Genomic DNA, 20,174 nt, shown 5'->3' on the forward strand with positions numbered 1-20,174 from the left:
GGACGTGGACGTTGGCGAGCGCTAGAAGAGTCGAAAGGAACGTTGGCCAAACAAAATGACATCCCGTCGTCTCCATGGGCAGAAAAACAACAACATGGAGTCATAGGGAGACACACACACACACACACACTAACTCACCCTGAGGTCCGACCCCACCTGAGCTTGGATGTGTGCCTCAGCAGCACAATCACCCTGGAATGAAAACACACACACACACACTGAGTAAGCTTTAATAATGGAATGAAAAAGAACAATAAAATCTCCGGATATGAAAAGTTCCCGAGGCGATGACACACGGCTAAACTCAAACTAGCTTCACATGCATGAAAGTCTGTGAGTGTTTTTTTTTTTGCGCATGAATATGTACTGTCGCTAGATCCATCTAGAATTAAAACAACAACAACAGTCAATCTTGATGACTAGAATTGTTTCTGAAAGTGGAAACAGCAAATACAATAAAAACAGGACAGGCCCCACAATTGAACCCTGTGGAACACCATACAACAAGGAAACTGATCATTCCCTTTCTTAATGTGCTCTGTGGAGTGGTTAAGAGATTTAATATAAGTATTGAATCACAAATTGACTTAACGCATGAATGGTGTCAGATTCATTCCGAATGATTCTCGTTTGTATGTTCAAAACAAACTGTTGTGGCGCTTTGACAGGAAGAGCCGCAAGCCTCGCTCCCTCCGTCTGGTGTCTGAGTCCCACACGTCATCAAGTGTCGTCGTCGTCTGAAAAACTTGTGAATTTATATCCCTAATGGCGCGCGGTGCGGTGCGGTGCGGTGCCGTGCGCTTCGCCTCTCTAACTGTGTCCAGATGCGGCAGACACTGGTAATTGGACCTGGAGCCAGTCAAATCCCAGGCCAGCTCCAGCTCCAGCTCCAGCTCCAGCTCGCCACCGCAGCTGCTCGGCCCACTTTTTCACTTTTAGGCCTGTGTGTTTTAAGTCACTTTTTTTAAATTTTTTTTTATTCAAGCGCAGTGTGTGCTAGGTGATGTTTGGTCTCAAGCAAGGCTCGGGGTCGGCCAGAGGGGGGGGGGGGGGGGGGGGGGGGGTGACAAATGGATGGCAGAAGAGGGCCAGACAGTAAAGTTAAGTTACGAGCGCAAGCTGGTTTTGCCTGAGAGAGAGGGTCAAAAGGTGGAAAAGCGGAGAATGCGGCTCGGCCTGGAATGCAGAAATAATCACCCCCACGTGAGTTTGGACTAATTGAACATGCTTTTGACGCGCAATGCACAAAATAGAAGAGCTACATTCCCAAAGGTGGGCTAAACTGGGATGAAGGCAGGAAAACGCACCTGGTTTTGCCATCCAAACTTGACTTGGATGTCTCCATCCTCCCTCATTGTCGCTCTCCCTCCCTCCCTCCCTCTCTCCGCTATCATCTATCTACCATCCCTCCCTCCCTCCCTCCCTCCCTCCGCTATCATCTATCTACCATCCCTCCCTCCCTCCCTCCCTCCCTCCCTCCCTCCCTCCCTCCCTCCCTCCCTCCCTCCCTCCCTCCCTCCTTCCCTCTTTCCATCGCTCCCCTCTTGGACTTCCTGCTTTCCAGGCTGCCAGACGGTCGTAATTAACAAGGAAAACGATAGTCCCCCCCCGGCCCTCGGGAGCCCTCCACACTGGCCTGAGTGCGTCTTTCGCTATGCATATGTGTGTGTGTGTGTGTGTGTGTGTGTGTGTGTGTGTGTGTGTGTGTGTGTGTGTGTGTGTGTGTGTACCTCCAGAATTGGCCAACGGTCCCACTTCACTCAATGCGTCTTTATGTTGGAAGCATGAGCTCACCCGCTCCAAGAAATACACCCAATGACTTGCAGGCAACAGAGCCGCCTGGTATCCAAGAGAAATAACACACACACACACACACACACACACACACACACACACACACACACACACACACACACACGCACACACACACACACACACACACACACACACACACACGATGGCAAGACGGCTGTCTAAGCTCCACATACAATGTTTGCGTGTTCTCCGTACCCTCTCGGGCTGCGGGGCCGATCACAGGGAGCAGCCGATAAAGAGCCACGATACACCGATGCTATCTGTCAGTCACAGCCAGAGGGCGGGACTCTGGGTCCCGATGGGGTCAGAGGGCCCTTTCTGCTTCGGTCCCTCGGCACATGGCCCCCCCCCCCCCCCACACACACACACACACACCCACCTCCTCCTTCCTTATCTAAACAAACAAACAAACAATGGCTCCTCGAGAGGCGCACACATACACAGAAAAAAACAGATTATGCAACATCAAAGAGCAAGTAGACACACAGTCTAATGGCTGCAATTTGCTATTTTACCCCAAAAGCACATCTTGAATATGGTAGCAAGAAAGCCACATTGTTAGATTTCACTCAATTGTAAGCTAGCTAGCTTAGCAGTTTTCTTGTCCAGTCTTGTATGTAAACATTCAACTGATGCTTGACGCTAAAAAAAAAAAAAAAAAATATTGATATATTTTGACTGACTCCTTCTATAAGGACGCGAGCAAAGTGTTGTTTGTTTGTAAAAAGAAGCGTCTGCGGAAAAAAAGCCACGCTGTTAATTTTCAGTTGCGAAGCCACAATGTTTCTCCAACTGAGAGTGGAGACGCTCCTCTTAGGGCGGTGGCAAACATTGGCCGGTGCCCAACGTCAGCGTTCGGCTTTGACAATGTCCCACTGACAGTCGCCTATTTTTTTCTTTTTTTTTTAAGCTCCCCAACGACAAATCATACGTGTCGACAATTTTCCAAAGCATGTGGAAAACATTAAGGTTTGGGAATCATTTCACCCCCCCTTCCTCCTCACCTCCTTTTTTGCTTCAGTCAGTTATTTCTCCCATTGGGGAATTCACGAGCACATCCATCAGCACATCATCACTGCGAACGACTTGCTGATATCGCAATACTGACACCATCATTGAGATAATGGAAGAAAACATGTCATTATCACAAGAGCTCATGGAAATGAAAAAAGTTAAACAGCTGAATCCTAATAAAGATTGAAAAGTTATGCCGAAATAAATGGTTTTAAAGAAAAAGTGAACTGAACTCGGTCATTCTTTCTTGTATCACTAGAGGGCGCGCATCAGCACGTTACAAATTGTTATATCGACTTCAAAATAAATCGGATGGGGATATAATCGTCAAAAAAACGTCAGTCGGATAGGAATCGCGATTTACTCATTTTGTGATTTTAAATCGTAATACCGATGATTTCATCCTGATACGGCCAAAATCACACCGCCGCAAACGTTTGAGCAAGTGCGTCCGAGCTCCAGTGCGAGTCGAATGTGTGCGCATGTGTGTTGGTGTAAATATTGTGTTGCGCTCCAGTAGCAGCTCTCGCAGTAGCCGCACGCTTTGGCTGTTTATTTTCTTTCCTGACGGACGACTTCTTATCAAATAAGCACACGCCGCCCTCCACAGGAAGAACCCCCTTCCCCTTCCCCTCCCCTCCCCTCCCCACCTCGCGGCTAATTAATGACTGACAGCGTGTCGGACCACAGATGTGGATGGCGGACGCTGAGGTTTGTCTTGCGACTGCTATGTCTGCGCTCGGATGAAGATAAGACCTTCACAATGCACCCGAAAGGAGTTGATGTGGGTTTCGGGAGTCACAACACAAAGGAGAGGATGAATTGAGCCAATCAGACGCTTAAAACGCACAAGCACGTTTGTTGTCGTTTGCGGCGGCCATTTTGGGAACGGATACTAAATAACATCAGATGGTGACGAAGCGGAAACTGGACTTGAAATTTTGAATCTTGACCTATTTTGCCCATATTGCAGCTCTGCTTACCTAGCAGCTCTGACATGAACGAAGCCCCTCTTTAAAGTTCAATGTTAGTCCACTGAAAGGCCACGATAATTCGATTGAACCAACTTTGCCGGCAAGAAGCTTTCAAAACTAAAACAAACAACAGTCATAACGTCTTGACTCTTTTCAGCTGTTCCCGCGAGCCACCAAAAACTCCAGCGTACCTGACTAAGAAAACACATTTATTTTGATTCTTCGTCCGCTTTCATGAGAGCGCGCCCTAACTGAAACCACCTGGCCATTATGAGACCCCCTCCAACTACGATGGGTGGGTCCTCAGCTTCATGTTTACGTCCACGTGTGAGCGATGACGTCGACATCACGGTGCGTTTGTGTGTTGGCGAAAGTGCGTGTGTGTGTGAGAGTTGTGAGAATAAACAAACACGGCGTGAAGGGGACTCACGTGGCGCTATTATCAGAGCTTGGAGAGAAGACAAACTGTTTTTTTTCTCCGCTGCTTTGATTCCAAGCGGCCTCTGCTGGCTTCCTCCTCGCTTTCTGTGACTACACACACACACACACACACACAAGCACACACACACAAGCACACACAAAAACGCACACCATCAATTCAACATGTGGCTCTAATCAGCACATTATTTTTAGATATTTTAATCACTCATGATTTTGTTTTCACCAGCCACGCACTAAAGAGCCTTGTCAATGAAGCTTTCCCGTCCTCTGACCTCTGAGGTCAAAGGTCGCCACTCTTTTTTGCTTTCTTGATTGCAATCAACGGTGACTTCTGGTGAAGCGGCCAAATCCGATCCAGTTTCTACCGCGAAGAAAATCCGCAAAATAAAAAGTTTGGTTTGGAGGCCGCAGATCAACCCACCTCCGACACAAACACACACGCTGGCTTGTACAGTCAGCATGCACACACACACACACACACACACACACACAATTTGTGGTGTAGTGAGGCATTCATCCTCCCTTCTTTTTTCCTCTCTCGCTTTCTCTCATACACACACACGCACGCACACACACTGACATACACTCATTAATCTGGGCCGACTCAGGAAACCGCTCCAGTAAGCTGGCCGGAGGCCCGGCATGGGAGGGAGAGTGATTTTGGAGCAGGGGAAGGGGCGGGGTGGGGTTGGCTGTCATGAAAGCCGGCGAGCAATATGCAATAGAAAGACGAAAGACTCAAAAGAGAATGGACAAGAAAATGTATTTTTTGCGTGGAGAAAAGGAAACAAGTTATTCCGATTTTCATGACATTGGCATCTCGCGTGCACAGGTACAGTTTTAGTCCCTTTTGTTGCGCGATTGAAAATAAATAAACATTTTATTTTCTATTCAATGTAACTGAAAACAGAATTGCCCTTGTAGCGGCATTAATAAAGGCTTGTTCCATTCTATTCTATTCTATTCGACTCTAATAGATCCCCTCCACCCCCCCTCAAGTCTTACAGGACAGAAAAAAAAAAAACCAAAACAAAACAATAAAAGGTTCTAGCAGAGCGGACCTGTGGGGGTCACCTACCGCAGAAGCCACCAACCCGCCCCTCCTCATTACTAGTCTCTCAAATATACAGTAAAAGGGAACATTTACGTTACAAGTGGCACATGTTGCTGCTTAGACGCTCCAAATGCAAACTCGGGAAGCTTTCACGTCATTGCCGTGTCCGCCGCCGCGAACCCCTCGCTCTGATTAGGTTGAAAAAACCCCAGAATGAACAGCCAGATTTCTGGGTGGTTTTGGAGCCTTCTATTATCCAACACTGGATCCCTTTCAGGAAGAATGAGTTTTGTGTGCCTTCGGTCAAATAGGATTGCGGGAACCAACAATTTCTGGAAAATACGCCTCAAATATCTAATCTAGGTATTGGAATTGAGATTTGAACCCGCTTGCCATTGTGAACCACTACTCCACTGTGCTGCGCATGGGCAATATAAAACATTGTGTCTTTTGTTTTTGTTTGTCGACGGTTATTTGCACTCAAGGTTTTGTTTTTCTTCTTTCAAGTGGGTGAATCAATTGCTCTCCTCCCTTTGAGCAGCTTGTATCATCCGCCGACACATCCCGACGCGCGCCGGGCCGTAGCCTGAGCCCAAGTGCCCATTACGGCGCCGCAAAGGCCCTTATTAAATGTATATATAGTCACGCTTCAGACCGTGAGACAGCAAGCTCTCGGGGAGGGACGGCAACGGGCCCAATCCAAAACGGCCCCGACCAGCGTGGGCGGGCGGGCGGCGAGGCCGCGTCGGGTTTCACGGCGTCCGTGCCAGCAACACACATACAGGCACACAAAAACACACACAATGACTCCTTCTCCTAGCCAGCTCTCATTAGGAACATCTCACTTTAGGCCAGCGGTGTTATTTTAGTGTTTGTAGTTTGTTATGGGAGTGTGTGTGTGGATATGTGTGTGTGTGTGTGTGTGTGTGTGTGTGTGCGTGCGTGCGTGCGTGCGTGCGTGCGTGCGTGCGTGCGTGCGTGCGTGCGTGCGTGCGTGCGTGCGTGCGTGCGTGCGTGCGTGCGTGCGTGGAGTTTGCAGAGTGTGATTCCAGATGTATTTTTTATGGTCCTGGCAGGGATGACAGACCTTGTAAAAAAAAAAAAGAAAAATCTACGGGGAGGGACGTAAGAAGGGGAGGGGTGTGTAGGTGTGGGGGTGTCATAGTGTTCAGAGGTTTTGGGAGACGTTCGTACACGGGCAGGCTTTAAGGCCTGGGGGAGTGAAATGGAAAGGCGGCAGGATGGAGGGAATGAGATTGCTTTTCCTGGCAAAATAACACTCGGCTTTATTGGCTCAGGTGTGCAGAGCTGTGAGCAAGTGTGTGTGAGTGTGTGTTTATGATTGTGCATAGTGCGTAGTTGCAGTGTGTGTGTGTGTGTGTGTGTGTGAGACAAGAAGCAGATAAACAAACAAAAACAAGACTAGATTAAAATTGAGGAAGCGGGGGGAATTGGCGACGTGTTTGTAAAATGTGATTATAACCATAGAGCTGAAAGAGAACTTATAGCAAAGTAGTAGAGTAGAGGGTCAGTGAGCCAAACACGCTTGCTTCGGGAATTTCACCATCGCGCTACCTACGCTAGCGTCATCAGCGAAAAAACATGGCCGACCGACATAACGACGACGCGGCTCCTGCTGTAGCTCATTAGCTGCGCTCGTTAATATGCGTCTGTTTTACGGTCCGGCTTCAAAGATCGTTTCATCTGCGGCCTACCTTCTGGAAGGCGGAGAAGAATTCGTCAAGGTTGAGGGGAGCGAAAACAGCTGCCAGGTCACCACCGCCGTGTCCTGTCCGGTGCTGGAAAAGGACGTTTGGTTGCTTCTTCACTACGAAATAGAAAGAAAGCACAATATTATTCAGTTATTTCCCAAAAAAAAAAACCTATGAAGAAGTCATAATGCAATAATATATAGCGTAGCGTGCGCTTCGTATTCCTAGCGCTGGCTTTTTGTTCTGTTCTGTTTGCTTTACACGTCTCGTTTGTGATCAAAGCTGGCCGTAGCTCACTCGCCCTCACGTACTACCTCGAGCCTCTACAGGCAGGTCTGGAGCGCAAAGCATTCTGGGGGATCACAAACAGATGTGCGCTTCTTCTCTCAACACGCACGCTGGCAGCGGTTCAGAACCGGCACCAGGACCCAGCCGGAGGCGACGGCCATGCGTGACCCTGAGCTTGACCTGGTCCAGCGGCACCTCAGACAGGAAAGGGCCGCAATTGCCTTCAGCTGTGACCCCAGCAACCTCGCTTTCTCATTAAGACAAACTGTTTTCAAAGGCAACGCCGCTTTCACTACCACTAAAGCCAACACCCCGGCAGCTCCGAAGGGGAGGGGGGAGAAATATGGCGGGACGGGGAATGGAATGAGAAACAAGTCAAAAGTGGAGCCATGGGGTATGAGGGAGGGAGGGAGGGAGGGAGAGAGAACAAAAGATCAAGATGAAGGAGAAAGTGAGACAGAAAAAGGGCAAAGTGTAAGAAAATCCAGACTGGGGAAAGATCGGGCAGGAGGAGGGGGGGGAATAAAAATCAGCCATATCACTTGCAGCTGTTGCACGCTTCCCACAATGCACTGCAACTTGGCACGCCGTACTTTTAATAAGACAGGGTGGTGTCATGGTTACGTTCGTGTCGAAGCATCCGCTACGGCAGCGGCGGAGGGGAGGAAAAAAAGATGACTGCGATGATAATGACAGATGAAGCCACGTAATCAGAAACATTCATTTCGAAATTCTGACCCGACCGACTAGGGGTCGCTCGCGGCAAGAGACTCGTTGCATCATACCCATAAAAATAATAATAATATAAAAAATAAAAAAAATATTGGAGAGCTGCACAACCCTACATTTAGTTTAACCAGGTTTAAGTTTAAAAAAAAAAAAAACCTGAATGGAAAGTGTCTGTCATTGAGTCTCTCCCAGTGCCCCAATTTGCACAATTCATGTTGCAAAGCCAAAGAAAACAAACTCAAGCGAGCATGCTGAGTGTAATGTGGTGGGGTAGGGGCTTTTCGGGGCTGACTGATGTGCATCCCAAATTGATTTATGAAAACGGCCTTTAATCAATTAAGTGTGGAGAAAGAGGGAGAAAGAGCGCATCTCAGTGGGGGGGGGGGGCAGAACGTTTGTGAAAGATGCTCTCTTTTTTTGAGAGGGTGGGGGATATGGGGTGCATGTGACGGATGCCAGAGCGGGCCACAGGTGTCCGACACGCTGGATGGCGTGTTTTGTCCCGTGGTAAAAACACTCGAAACATTCAATGGAGCTGATCCGAGCATCCATCATGGACTGCGAGTGTTGTGCATAAAGCGGGGGACTTCTGAAACTGGACTTCCTGGGCTATCGTTTGAAAACGTGACAATAAAACCCTTGGAAAGATTTCTCGCTGGACTCAGAAGGTTTGAGAATTGCCAATGTAAAAGGCAGCGACAAAAGTGGTGTTAGAGGGGCCATCGTAATTTCCGATCGCCTTAAATGGTGATTGTATAAAATTGGAGTTGAAGGTAATACAACTTTTCATCCATGCATGGCGACAAGGGGAGTTGTTTAAAAAGCCCTTTCCTTGCTCGGCCCATTGTGTTTGAGACAGGCATGTGGATGTGTGTGTCAGGAAGATGGGGGGGGGGGGGGGGGGGGGGGTCATGCTGAGAGATCGTTTCTCCTGGCTGTCAGAACTCTATCTGGGATCCAGCCGGAACTAATCAACTCCAAAAGGCCTCCCCCGTTACCCAGAGTGCAATGGGCCACGGGTCGGGGGCTGGCCGGTGGGAAACAGATACTACGCCCCTCCCTAACCCAAAAGGCTGGCCCTACACGCACACACACACACACACACACACACACACGAACACAAGTAGAGTCCCTGCACATACAACACTCCCACTGTTTCACGCCGAAGCAATAATAAACACTTGCGATAATATTTTCACAGCAAGCAATGGGCCGCTTCAGATCAGAACATTGCGCAGCTGCAGGAGACACGCCTGCGCACACTGGCACACGCGTACAAATAGCAACCAAAACACACGCACACACACTCCACAAAACATTCCATTCAGAGTCCAACTTTGAAATATTCTCAAACAGTCCCTTTAAGAATACTGTTTTTAAGATTCCGTGCAGTAACTACAATATTAAAAAAAAACGACATTTCTACGTTTTCTTTTGCGATTTAAATCTGATTTGAAAGTTCTAAAATAGCTCCAAGAGGCCTCAAAAGCCGTTTTATTGCAATAATGTCTCCCTCTAGCGGCAATAAGAGCCATTATCTTGTATTCAATTGAAATATTGGATAAGCAACTTTACTATTTGTACATTTTCAGACTATTTTTAAATGTTTCCAATGAAAACAAATATTACAGGAGCAAGTCACAGGATAGTGGCAAAAAGGTCCATAAATGGAATCTTTTGCCAATGAGAAGACATGCGCAATGTGTGCTTTGAACCTCGGCAACGTACGAGTGTGTGTTTTGCTGAGTGACTTGCACCTCCTTCACGGGGTTGAAGTGGGGGCACGTGGAGATGAACAGACCAATGCTACCCCCCCATTCACCCCACATGTCATTGCAAGGATGAGCCCGATGGAGTCTTAAATCCATATTTAATCAACGCGGATGTTATTATTTTACTTCATCATGACGCATTTGCGTGTTTATCTGTAAACAAAATGTCAATGTAAAAATACATTTATTTTAAGGTCAATCACATGAGAAAAGTCTTGAGTCCCCATGGTGATTGTGTGTGTGTGTCGGGGGGGGGGGGGGGGGGGGGTCATTGAGAAGCGCTCGGGTGGGGTTAATCCCCATTCACCCTTAACCCTTCACTTTCCCGTCCGGTCACAATGAGCTCTGACCTGCCATCCACCCCCATTTTTTTTTTTTTTTTTTTACCTCCTGATTAGGTTACATAGAGTACTACGTTGTAGTCATTCTTGAATTGTTAAAAAGTGCTGTATAATTTGGGTTGTAACATTATTTTCAGAGTGGGGTTGATTAAAACATATTTTTAAAATCTAAACAATCAGTCAGTTTAACAATGCCACACTTACCGTTGAGGCTTTGGGAGTGACTCCATGTTGCCATCTACTGGCTTTGCATTGCATTGCACTGCACTGCAATGGATCGCCTCCTGTCCGCTTTCCCTGCACACACCGGAGACCTTTCTTCGGTACTAGAGCTGCAAAAGGTGACCACGTTAAAATGAGACAACTCGTCAATTGAATTGAGTGCAAGAAAGACAATTTATTTATTTGCGTTCAAAGCAAAACATTGAATTATGACGATTTGGTCAAAGTGCTTTCCTTGTCATCATACGTGTGCAGACAGAGCAAAGCAGCTGTCCTGTACTTGCTGCGTTTGTGTTTGCTGTGGAGGGACAATGACATGTTTATATGCAGTAAATGAAATGCCTGACACACATCAATTGCGTTTGTGCGTGTTTACCGGCGTGCTTCCATCCCTCTGAGCCTCTTCATAATGCCGAGAAAAAGCTTGCGAACCGGCTGATCTATAGCATGAGGATTAAACAAGTTTTTATAAGATACCTTCTCAAATGATGAGGAGTATTTAAGCTCACCGTTTGTCGTCTGCTGGTTTCAAGAGGGATCCGCCGTCCATGCTTCCACTGCCACCTAGGTGACAACAAGACAGCCATCGCTTACGATCGATGAGATTATAATAAAAACACAAGGTAGCCGTGCCTAACGGTCTACCTGACGGTCTCGGGCTGAAGGCCGAGGGGGGCACGGGGGAGACGGACGGAGACACTCTGGCAGAAAGGGTTTGTTTCTGCTGCTCGATCAGATCCAGCAATCGGCCTCTGGCTGCTGCGCTTTTCCTGTTGACCTCCAGGAGGCGCTGTTGCACATTGCTCACGCTGTTATTATTCAGAGTCCCCTACAAGAAAGGCAAGGAGATTTGGGCCAGTTTATGAAGTCCTTGATGAAGTCTTTGTAGCTCACCTGATGGTTCACTTGGCTGACATGTTGACCGAGCCCTGCAGAGCTCTCAGGCCACGGCAACGTCCTGTCAGGTGTCACTCTGCCTGTGCCGACGGAAGCCGAGCGCTTCTGCTTCGTGCCGCCGTTGCCGGGCGACCCGCCGACGCTTCGGGCACGGCTACTCTGGGCATCGGCGATCACGTCCCTGAGGTGGCAGAGCTTGGCGATCTTGGCCTCCAAGACGTCGGGAGAGAGTCGCAACGCGAGGGGGAGGCTGGCGAGAGGCAGGCTGACGAGACTGGACGCCGAGCTGGGGGATCGGAATTCCTTGTAGGCAACCTGATCTGTCTCTGTGAGAAGATGATTTTTTTTTAATGAACTAAGTGTCTGACTAGTGGTGGTAAACAAATTGAGGTTACCAGGAATTGGCTGCAAGGCATCTCCCTGTCCAGGTGAGGAGAGTCGGATGGCGGGAGATACGGAAACCGGCGGTCGCTCGGCAACGGGCTGTGGAACTGGACAACACAAGGCCATTAAAGAGCAAATTTCCTGACTCCTGTGATTCTTCAAAAGCGCTACAAAGGCCATTAGTGCAACATTGGCGCCCTCTAGTGGTATGCAAATTAATCACAGTACAGACAAAGTTAATATGTATGAACCTGGAGCTATGACATCAGAGCCTTGTGGTTGGTTGATGTGCGTCGCCATTGCCGACACCACAGAGTCCAGCTTCCTCTCCAGCTCGGCTGCCCGCTGCTCCAACTCTGCCTGTAGACAAGAGAATTCTCAAAAAAACGGCCCGTGCAAGACAGGAAATGGAAAGTCTACAAACAGCTGTGTGTGTGTGGGGAAGTCCAGCCCACCACATCTCACCTTCAGTGAGGATGTCTCCTCTCTCAAAATCATGGTCTCTGCAGTGAGAGCGTCAATCAAGCTTCGTTGCTCTTTCAGCTTCTCCTCGAGCTTTTGTTTCTCCTCAATCGCAGTCTGTGCGTCATATTCTCGCTGAGGAACACAATTTCATCTCTGAGAAGCTCAGCATGTTATCCGTGAGGCCTTTTCAGACATTACGTTTTTGAGGAGCTGAACCAGGCGTGCGAGATTGGAGACCAAAGCTACGGAAAAGCCGGTGAAGCCTTGTGCCGAGCGTTGCCGACTCTGTGTCGATGTTTGCGGGCTCAAGGAATCCAAGTCGAGCTCCACTTGAGCCAGCATGGTCTGCAGCAGACCCAAGCCGGACGGTTCCGTGCTGAGAGAGGCCTCGGAGGACCCGTTCAGCTCTGGCGTCTTGCAGGCGCGCTTCCTGGCCCTGGCCGAGCGACAGCGGCCTACGGGATAATAACAACATTTACGTGCCAGTGTGTTGAAAATCATGATTCAAGAGGGTGTGGAGTCTGTTGCTACCTGGGAGCCTGGCTGAAAGATCAGGGTTGAGGACTTGCGAGACCAGGAAGGAAGGCTCCTCCACAGCTTCCTCCGAATGGTTGCGTCTGGACCGTAAACGCTGGACAGCTGCCGTGGCATTTAGGACTGAAACCAAAACCAAGATGAACTGCCGGCACATGTGGATAGTATTTTAAATCCAACATAAAAACAATTACCAGTTTGGGCTGGTGCGCAGGGAGTTTGAGGACTTGCAAATCTGCGCTCAGAGACACCGGGACGAATTCTTTGACGCTGGGGACCTCCCATCTTATTCTTCACCTGAAGTTTACTGTAAAAAAAAAAAAAGCTACGTGAATGTGTTTGACTTTAATTGTCGGTTTAGATTCAACGGAGAAGTGTTTACCTCTGGAGTAGTCGTCTAGTTGCGGGCTCTTCATCACTGTAGTAATAGTTGTCGTCGTCTGGTTCAAGAACAGCCTGAAAAGTTTGGTTTTTATTTTAATACAAGAGTATGTGTTAGAAGTGCAAAAACATTGTAGAAACAATTGCGGTACAGTCAAACACCTGTTGATCCACCATGGAGTCATTGAGAGGTGAAAGCCCAGTGGAGCCCAATGGAGAGTCCAAGATTGGAGCCACCGTCACACTGGGATGTCCTTTGAAATTAGACAAACATTGTGTGCATTTACATGAAAAACAAAATGTGGGACGTTAGTTATTCTACCAGTCTGCCTGCGTGGTGAGTCTCCAAACAGGTCGTTGACTACGGCCAAGGCTCTGTCGGAGCGGGCCAGCACATCCTGCAGCAGCAGTTTGTCAGAAAACACCTGCAAACAAATCCAATACAAATTTTTCCAAGTAGGAAAAGAATATTTGAATAAACAAACCTTTTTGAAAATAATGCCACACCTCTCTGATGATTGTTTGGCTGGCTTTATCCAGAGGACTACATCCAGCCTGCCTGAGGTGAGCTTTCAGCGCTTTCTCTCGCAGCTCCCACTGAGCGGCGGCCTTGTTGTGCGACTTGCGGATCTCATGGCGATGGTCCTGAGGACACACCAGGCAGGAATCAAAGTCAGTTTTGCTTGAAGACGTTTTAGAACTAAATCCTTAAATGATAGTTACCAGCTCTGCGGGGGTCATCTTGTGCACGGACAGGTCACTGATGGTGCTCTTAAACAAAAATGTTGCTTATAAGGGGGTAAAATAAGCAAGAGGTGACTCGCTAGAAATCTTTGAATGCATTATTTAAAAGTAATTTACAGCCTGCTTACTGTATGTTAGGGGCAGATTAGGCAGCGTTCCTATTTACGTACACGTTCATTTTACGTCAATAGCGTCGTAATCCGAGGACTCACTTGTTTTTCTGCTTAATAAATGAGGTTCATAAACGAGCATGTACTCACCACCCACTCTCTTTTGGGAGGAGGTGCTGTCTTCTTGGGGCGAAGGGGCTTTTTCAGGCCCTTGCCATGTTGCGTCCGACATCCACCTCTAGCAAATGACATGATGTACGCGGAAAGAAAAAGAAAAGCTATTTGACACGTCAGCGGTGTTGGCAGAAACGAAAGTTTGTGTTAGCATTAGCATTCGCCACTACCCAATTTCACGTCGAGCGAGCGAACAATTGAACTTAGCGCTTACTTGGAAAAGTAAACGTAAAACTCCCCGACGTTGCTTTAACAGCTGACGGGTTATTCTAAATGTTATATACGCCCCAAAATGTCAGTCGAGTTGTAACATTCAAACGTGTCTTTCGTAGTTTGTTGTGTGAGTTTTTCAACCGTCCCGCGCCACTTCCCCGTACTTGACGTCACGTACGCAAAGTGCATGATGGGAATTGAAGTGTTGTCGACCAGGGGTTGCCAATTTTTATTTTTTTTTAATTACCATGAACGGAATAATTCAGAATCTAAATATTGTTTAAGTAAACAAGTACACTTACGTGCAAAGTTATTTTTCTTTTTCGCATCTTTGCGCCGAGGGCATGACGGGAAATGTAGTACTTGGCGACAGGAACGTCTAACGTACAACCTTTTACCGTTTTACTTGAAAAACATCTGGTTTGGGCTTGAGAAAATACTGGTTCACTGTCTGGTATAAAATTGGTCGTGTAAATATCCTGCCTTTTAAAAAAAATAATAATAACACGATTTCGATTCGAAGTGAAATGATTACAAATTTTCGCTAGATGGCAGTGTTACAATGCAATTGATACTGTACCTCCCTTAGCCACCACGTCTAAAAAAAAGTTACACGAGTAACGAATGCAGACAGTGTCATTATATTTATATTCCATCTCCCCATTGCCTGAATTTAATTTACAATTGAATATATTAACAAAACAACGAGTCATTTTGATTGTTTTTTATTGGGTTAAACCGTCAATACAGTATCATTCGATTGGTGCTATTTTACCTGGCCAGCTGTCATTCCAGACTCTCCCCACGCCCCATTTGTGACGCAAAGTAGGATGTCTCGGGCGTACAAGCTTGGCCTGACCCAGCAGGACCTGGACTTCACTTGTGCTCTGTTCTCGTTGTGACGCCCCTGTTGCAAAATGCGAGACGCCACTCACGTTTGCAAGAGGCGCTCACGGGACCGCACAGACACTCGGAGAATACATTGGAGACCCCTCTAACCACTCCGCGGACTGGATTTACTGCAGAAAAGTCGCATCTGGAGACTCAAGTTGAACGTTGGGGGATAATCGCGTGGAGTCCTTTTTGGAAACGCAATTACGCACGGGAATTCTCAAACCAATGCCAGCGCATGAGTTGTGCATCACTTTTCTTAATTCCCACGGCTGCCCTCATAGTTCCGGTGAATCCTAGCAGCGGGCCTCTCTTTCTATCGCCCCCACGATGTGGGCCGGAGGACTCCCGGCCGCCGTGGCCGTGACCCTTCTGCTGGTCACCATCGACGTGCAGGCCAGCGGTGAGTACTGCCACGGGTGGCACGATGCCCAGGCAGGGTGGAAGGAAGGCTTCCAGTGCCCAGAGAAGATAGATGGCGTGGACGCCATTATTTGCTGCGGAAAGTGCGAGCTGCGTTACTGCTGCTCCAGCACGGACGCGCGGCTGGACCAGGGCAGTTGCGACAACGACAGGCGGGCCCTGGAACCCGGGGCCGAGGGCAAAGAGACCAAGGACTCCGATGCAGGTACGAGCATTCGCTCGCTCGCTCGCTCACTCACCCACCCACTCACTCACTCACTCACTCACTCACTCACTCACTCACTCACTCACTCACTCGGGTCTTGGTCATCCAGCACAGGGGGGAAATGAGTTTGGAAAGTACATTTCCAAACGCAATCCATTGTTGTCTTGAAATCTCTCCCGAACCGAGATTCTTCTCACGAGGTTTTAAGATTGGATTTGGACCGATTACACGGTCCCATGAAGCAAGCGCCCCGTGGTGCTGGTGCGTACACTAAGTCAGCAGGTTGGCAGCAACAGCTGCACAACAGACACCATTTGGTTGCTACGTGGGGCTCCCAAATGGTCCTAAAGTGCACTTTTAAAAATAGAATAGTGTTTGTCGGGCGCTGGTGGAATCAAGTCAGGACTCGAAGTGGATCGTGGGCAGTCGGCTCGTGCGCTGACAGCTCTGGCCCGTTAAAACATAGGCCCCTTCTCAAATCACCTTTGATTTTGGTATCCTCCCAACTTTTAAGACCATCATCTGCTGTCCAGGGATTCCTTCTGCTCAGCCACTATGACCTCCAGCATTATGGAAGTTTTAGAATTAGATTATAACTACAGCATGAATAACACAACTCTTAATATCTAGATTGAAATTTGTGGGTAACATTCATGTCCAGTTTTTTATCATGTGTGATGACTGCAGGAACTGCTGTATACATTTCATCCGCTGGCTCCCGGCCAACCTTACATTTTTTACCCCCCCCCCCCCCCCAAAGGCTCAGTTGCATTTTATCCATTTTCCTACGCTTTACAGGCTATTAATCACTCAAGGCAAGGAATACACACAGCGGCTTTGATGACTAACAGGCAGGACGTTATTAATGTGCTCCGTCATGAGGAAACATGTGGCGTTCAGGTAACGGGAGAATACCCGGAGGGCACGGGTCCGAGCGGCCCGTGTTCCTAAAAGTGGAGCTGCGACAGGTGTGGGACAGGCGCTGTGAGAAAAAAAAAGAAGACATTTGCAAAGCCATTTGTATAGCTCAGCTGTACGCCTTTTATCCCACGACGTTTATCAGCTGTGACGTGAATTTTAACCTTAGAAAGTGCTGGAAAATCTCCCTCACGGTTCAGGCATCTGTAGGCGGTTAGTCGAGCCCTGAACCGTTCAGATTTACAGATTAGCAGGACTACCTTGATGTGCGCAGATGCATAGGGCATCAGGCCAGGCGATACTCGCGTGCTAATAGAAGCAGCACAGATAAGATCATCGAAATGGTCTGTTTATGTTCATGAATAAATACAAAAAATCACAAAGAATTGCTGTTGAGAGGCCGAAAATGGTTCCAAACAACAACCTCAAGTACCTGAAGGCATTTTCAGGACATCGCATACACGCCAACGTGAAACCGTCAAAACATAAATACGACAAAACCCTGATGAAGAATACAATTGAGAGTGGGAGAAAGAAGGATACTTGATGCCCATATAAGTACAAGAAAAGAGCCCAGTGACCCGCCCACGTGCTCCCGGCCGGGCCCGAGGGACATTACCCCTATATGTGTAGCCATAACAGACTTATAGAAAGAGTTCCTGTGAGAAGCTGTTTATTAGGAGCGAGGTGTCGGGTGAAATATGTTAGAAGTTGACACCTCACTTCTGCCTTTGGTGTCACCTGTCCTCCTTTTCCTCCTCCTCCTCCTCCTCTTCTCCATCACGCATGCCCTCCTACTTTTTAAGTCGGAAGCCTCACATGCTGTAATCTGCACTAATACCTCTCTGCTTTTGATGGGCATTGAGAGAGAGGGGGGGGGGCTGCAGACAAAGGGAAATTGGAGCTAGTCGCCCGGTTCTCCACGTTACGCCCCGTGACACTCCTTCAGAATGGAAAAGAACTGCCGAGCCGAGGGGGGCAATCAAATCGCTCGTTCGTGTTTTGGTTGCCATTGGGAGTACACACTGGAAATGATATGGCAGGGAAATGCTTCTCCTAAAATTGTGATACTTTCAGTAATAAGTCCATTTTCACACAATTACCCCGCTGCCGCCCACGTCCCATTGTTCTTTTTCTGTGGATTGCTGTTAGATAAACCGAAGGACAACTACTACTCTCGCTACGAACGTTAACCATGACAGGAACGATAATTCAATCTTGAAAGCAAACTAATGGACACTCGGCTTATTTACAAAGGCCTCGCGAAGCTGGCAGAGGTCACTCGCTCGCTCTCCAGTTGCTCTTTGGGATATAAAAGTCGGCCAGACGAGACGGGCTCGCTTCTTTGATTTTCATTAAATCATTGGACGCTGAATGCCTTCTTTTCTTGAAGCGCAAGCCAAGCGCTGCAAAGTCCGGCCAGGAATAACTGGCTCAAGAATGTCCCCCTCCACTCCTAACACATAAATACCTTGCTTACACTCGCTGGCCACTTCATTAGGTACAAACGCACTGCAGTCTCCATAGATGTTTTTTATATTATTTTTTGTTATAGCAACTGCTTTGAAAGTACACAGAGCACTTTGGTATTTTTATTACGTTTGTGTTCCGGGGAGATGGCGCTGCACCAACTGTCAGGATGTTGAACTGGGTGCGTAGCTTCAAAAGTTTGGGAAAGGCTGCTAGAAAACACTTTTAGGTTGTTTTTTCTTCAGGGTGTTTACGGCCGATAGGGTGTGTCCCAGTCTAAAGGGACAGCGAAAAGAAGTTGGGAAAGACCCCTTTAAAGGAACCGAAAAGGTTTGCGCTGGATTTTTTGCCTGCTCGGAGGGGTGAGCACCAAATGTTGTTGCTTAAAACGTTTGGGACAGGCTGCACCGTTGCGGAAGTGGTCACAGCTGAAAGGTTTTTAGCTTAGCGCAAGACTCAATCTAATACATTTGGAATAATATCAACTGTCAGGAATTCAAATACTCAGATGAGTTGTCAAAGGAAATTCATTATTGACCAAATGACGTGAAAATGATCCATGTCTACTTGCACGCCGTGACAAGCGACACACAGTGAAGTTAGAGGGGACGCAGCAGGGGGGGCTGCGGATTAGACCAGATCAAAACAAAGTAGACAAGTGCTAATGAGAGTCTCGGGCTCCCTGGGAAGCAAATCCCGCCGCACCTTTCGCTCCGAAGGGGGCAAGCTTTCTGTGTCCTTGTCTCGGCCAATCAGCACTCAGTTGTCAAGACAGGCAGGAAGTAGCGTTCGTTCGGGGTTCTTACTTGACATTGTGGTGTCTCTCCGCAGTTCCCATCTACGTCCCATTCCTCATCGTGGGTTCGGTGTTCGTGGCCTTCGTCCTGGTGGGCTCGGTGGTGGCCATGTGCTGCTGCCGCTGCCTGCGCCCCAAGCAGGAGCTGGCGTCAGCAGCGGGCGGCGGCAGCGCCGCCGCCAGTGGCCGTCTTCTGGAGACCATCCCCATGATGTCCAGCTCCGGCACCTCCAGGGGCTCGTCGTCGCGCCAGTCCAGCACCGCCACGTCGTCCAGTTCCTCCGCCCCGTCCGCCGCCGCCAACGCCCGTCCGGGGGCCCTGGCGGTCCGAGCGCAGGCCTCCTGCTGCCTGCCGCCCGACGCCAGCGTCTTCGTCAACATGCCCACCAACTTCTCGGTTCTCAACTGCCAGCAGGCCACGCAGATCATGCCCCACCAGGGACAGTTCCTGCATCCGCAGTACATCGGCTACGCCCATCCGGTGTCCCCCGCTTTTATGGACCCCAACCAAGGTGGGTACAGACCCCTCCAGTCCCCTTGCCCTCCCCCTCAAGCCGGAGTCTCCAGTGAGCAGAAATACCCCCCAGTGACGGTGTGATGACCCGTCAAGCTCCACCTGAGCGGCTTCTGGTGCGTTCGTGGGACTTCCGGTGTTCGGTGTCGCCAGTGAGCCGAGCTCAGCTTACAAACGTGGGCTCCGGAATACTTGCAAGTATGAAAGATTTGTGTGTTTGTAGCAGCGATGACTGGGGTGATTTATGCCGCCGCGCGTTAGCAAGGTGCGCGCGTGCGTGCGCGAGCAAGCGCGTGCGTGATGACAAGCGCAGGCGGTCTCCCCGCGGACTATTTAAACGCTAATGAAGTGAGCGAGGCGCACGGACCGTGACGCTCCAGAATGTTTTTCCCGACGCCGCCCCGGCGTGAGAAAGCGCCGATGTCACCCAAAGGGTGGTGAGGCGGCGCTTTGAAGACGATACCCCCCGCACGCAACCCCCCCCCCCCCCCCCCCTCCCCTCGAGGTGTGTTACTGGATTTAACACTAGCACAGTTGAGTGCGTGTGGCGAGAAAGCAAGCAGTCGCCCGTTGCCTTCGAAATGCAGGAATGTGCACTCAGCTTGTGCTGTTGGTGGTGCGCTGGTGCCAATTTTCATATCAACATGGAACTAAATAAAAACAAAAACTGTCATTTTCAAGGAGGCTTGTGCA

The 20,174-nt window shown here is 48.8% G+C and overlaps 3 protein-coding genes across 6 annotated transcripts in view; 1 reads left to right on the forward strand and 2 right to left on the reverse strand.

Annotated features, from left to right (window-relative positions):
* Positions 1 to 10,499, reverse strand: part of boc (BOC cell adhesion associated, oncogene regulated) — a 29,345-nt gene extending 18,846 nt beyond the window's left edge. Inside the window, exons 1-7 of one of the 3 annotated variants that reach the window (XM_049749765.1) lie at positions 10,345 to 10,499; positions 7,014 to 7,126; positions 4,234 to 4,334; positions 2,820 to 2,918; positions 2,011 to 2,235; positions 1,731 to 1,839; positions 139 to 192 (exon numbers count right to left, since the gene is read on the reverse strand). The gene's annotated coding sequence lies outside the window, so the exon portion shown is untranslated. Of the gene's footprint in view, positions 1 to 138; positions 193 to 1,730; positions 1,840 to 2,010; positions 2,919 to 4,233; positions 4,335 to 7,013; positions 7,127 to 7,324; positions 7,340 to 10,344 lie in introns of those variants that run through there. The other 2 variants (XM_049749768.1, XM_049749767.1) reach the window with 2 other exon arrangements.
* An 18-nt stretch (positions 10,500 to 10,517) lies between these two features.
* spice1 (spindle and centriole associated protein 1) lies at positions 10,518 to 14,427 on the reverse strand. Of its 2 annotated transcripts, XM_049749771.2 has the most exons (18): positions 14,266 to 14,423; positions 14,028 to 14,115; positions 13,747 to 13,794; positions 13,531 to 13,668; positions 13,346 to 13,448; positions 13,186 to 13,277; positions 13,025 to 13,098; positions 12,837 to 12,949; positions 12,640 to 12,765; positions 12,307 to 12,563; positions 12,109 to 12,240; positions 11,895 to 12,003; positions 11,655 to 11,750; positions 11,257 to 11,585; positions 11,008 to 11,191; positions 10,872 to 10,926; positions 10,739 to 10,802; positions 10,518 to 10,660 (listed from the first exon to the last, which is right to left on the reverse strand). In XM_049749771.2, exons 3-18 carry the CDS (start codon positions 13,762 to 13,764, stop codon positions 10,604 to 10,606), a joined length of 1,947 nt encoding a protein of 648 aa, XP_049605728.1. In that variant the 5' UTR covers positions 13,765 to 13,794; positions 14,028 to 14,115; positions 14,266 to 14,423; the 3' UTR covers positions 10,518 to 10,603. The 2 variants fall into 2 exon arrangements, with proteins under 2 accessions (XP_049605728.1, XP_049605727.1); XM_049749770.2 differs by having other exon boundaries at positions 14,028 to 14,427.
* Positions 14,428 to 14,522: 95 nt separating this feature from the next.
* Positions 14,523 to 20,161, forward strand: LOC125986223 (protein shisa-2). The gene is made up of 2 exons (XM_049749778.1): positions 14,523 to 15,783; positions 19,003 to 20,161. Exons 1-2 carry the CDS (start codon positions 15,486 to 15,488, stop codon positions 19,563 to 19,565), a joined length of 861 nt encoding a protein of 286 aa, XP_049605735.1. The 5' UTR covers positions 14,523 to 15,485; the 3' UTR covers positions 19,566 to 20,161.
* The last annotated feature ends 13 nt before the right edge of the window (positions 20,162 to 20,174 follow it).

This window comes from Syngnathus scovelli, chromosome 18 (genome assembly GCF_024217435.2).
Source record: "Syngnathus scovelli strain Florida chromosome 18, RoL_Ssco_1.2, whole genome shotgun sequence".
Lineage (NCBI taxonomy): Eukaryota > Metazoa > Chordata > Actinopteri > Syngnathiformes > Syngnathidae > Syngnathus > Syngnathus scovelli.

Bases quoted from the DNA above. Each gene is read 5' to 3' on its own strand.
- spice1 (XM_049749770.2), bottom strand. From the start codon at position 14,129: ATGTCATTTGCTAGAGGTGGATGTCGGACGCAACATGGCAAGGGCCTG. The intron at 12,950-13,024 runs GTAAACACTTCT...TTTTTTTTACAG, and splicing joins ACTAGACGACTACTCCAGAG to TAAACTTCAGGTGAAGAATA. The intron at 12,766-12,836 runs GTAATTGTTTTT...TTTTGGTTTCAG, and splicing joins CTGCGCACCAGCCCAAACTG to TCCTAAATGCCACGGCAGCT.
- LOC125986223 (XM_049749778.1), top strand. From the start codon at position 15,486: ATGTGGGCCGGAGGACTCCCGGCCGCCGTGGCCGTGACCCTTCTGCTG. The intron at 15,784-19,002 runs GTACGAGCATTC...GTCTCTCCGCAG, and splicing joins GACCAAGGACTCCGATGCAG to TTCCCATCTACGTCCCATTC.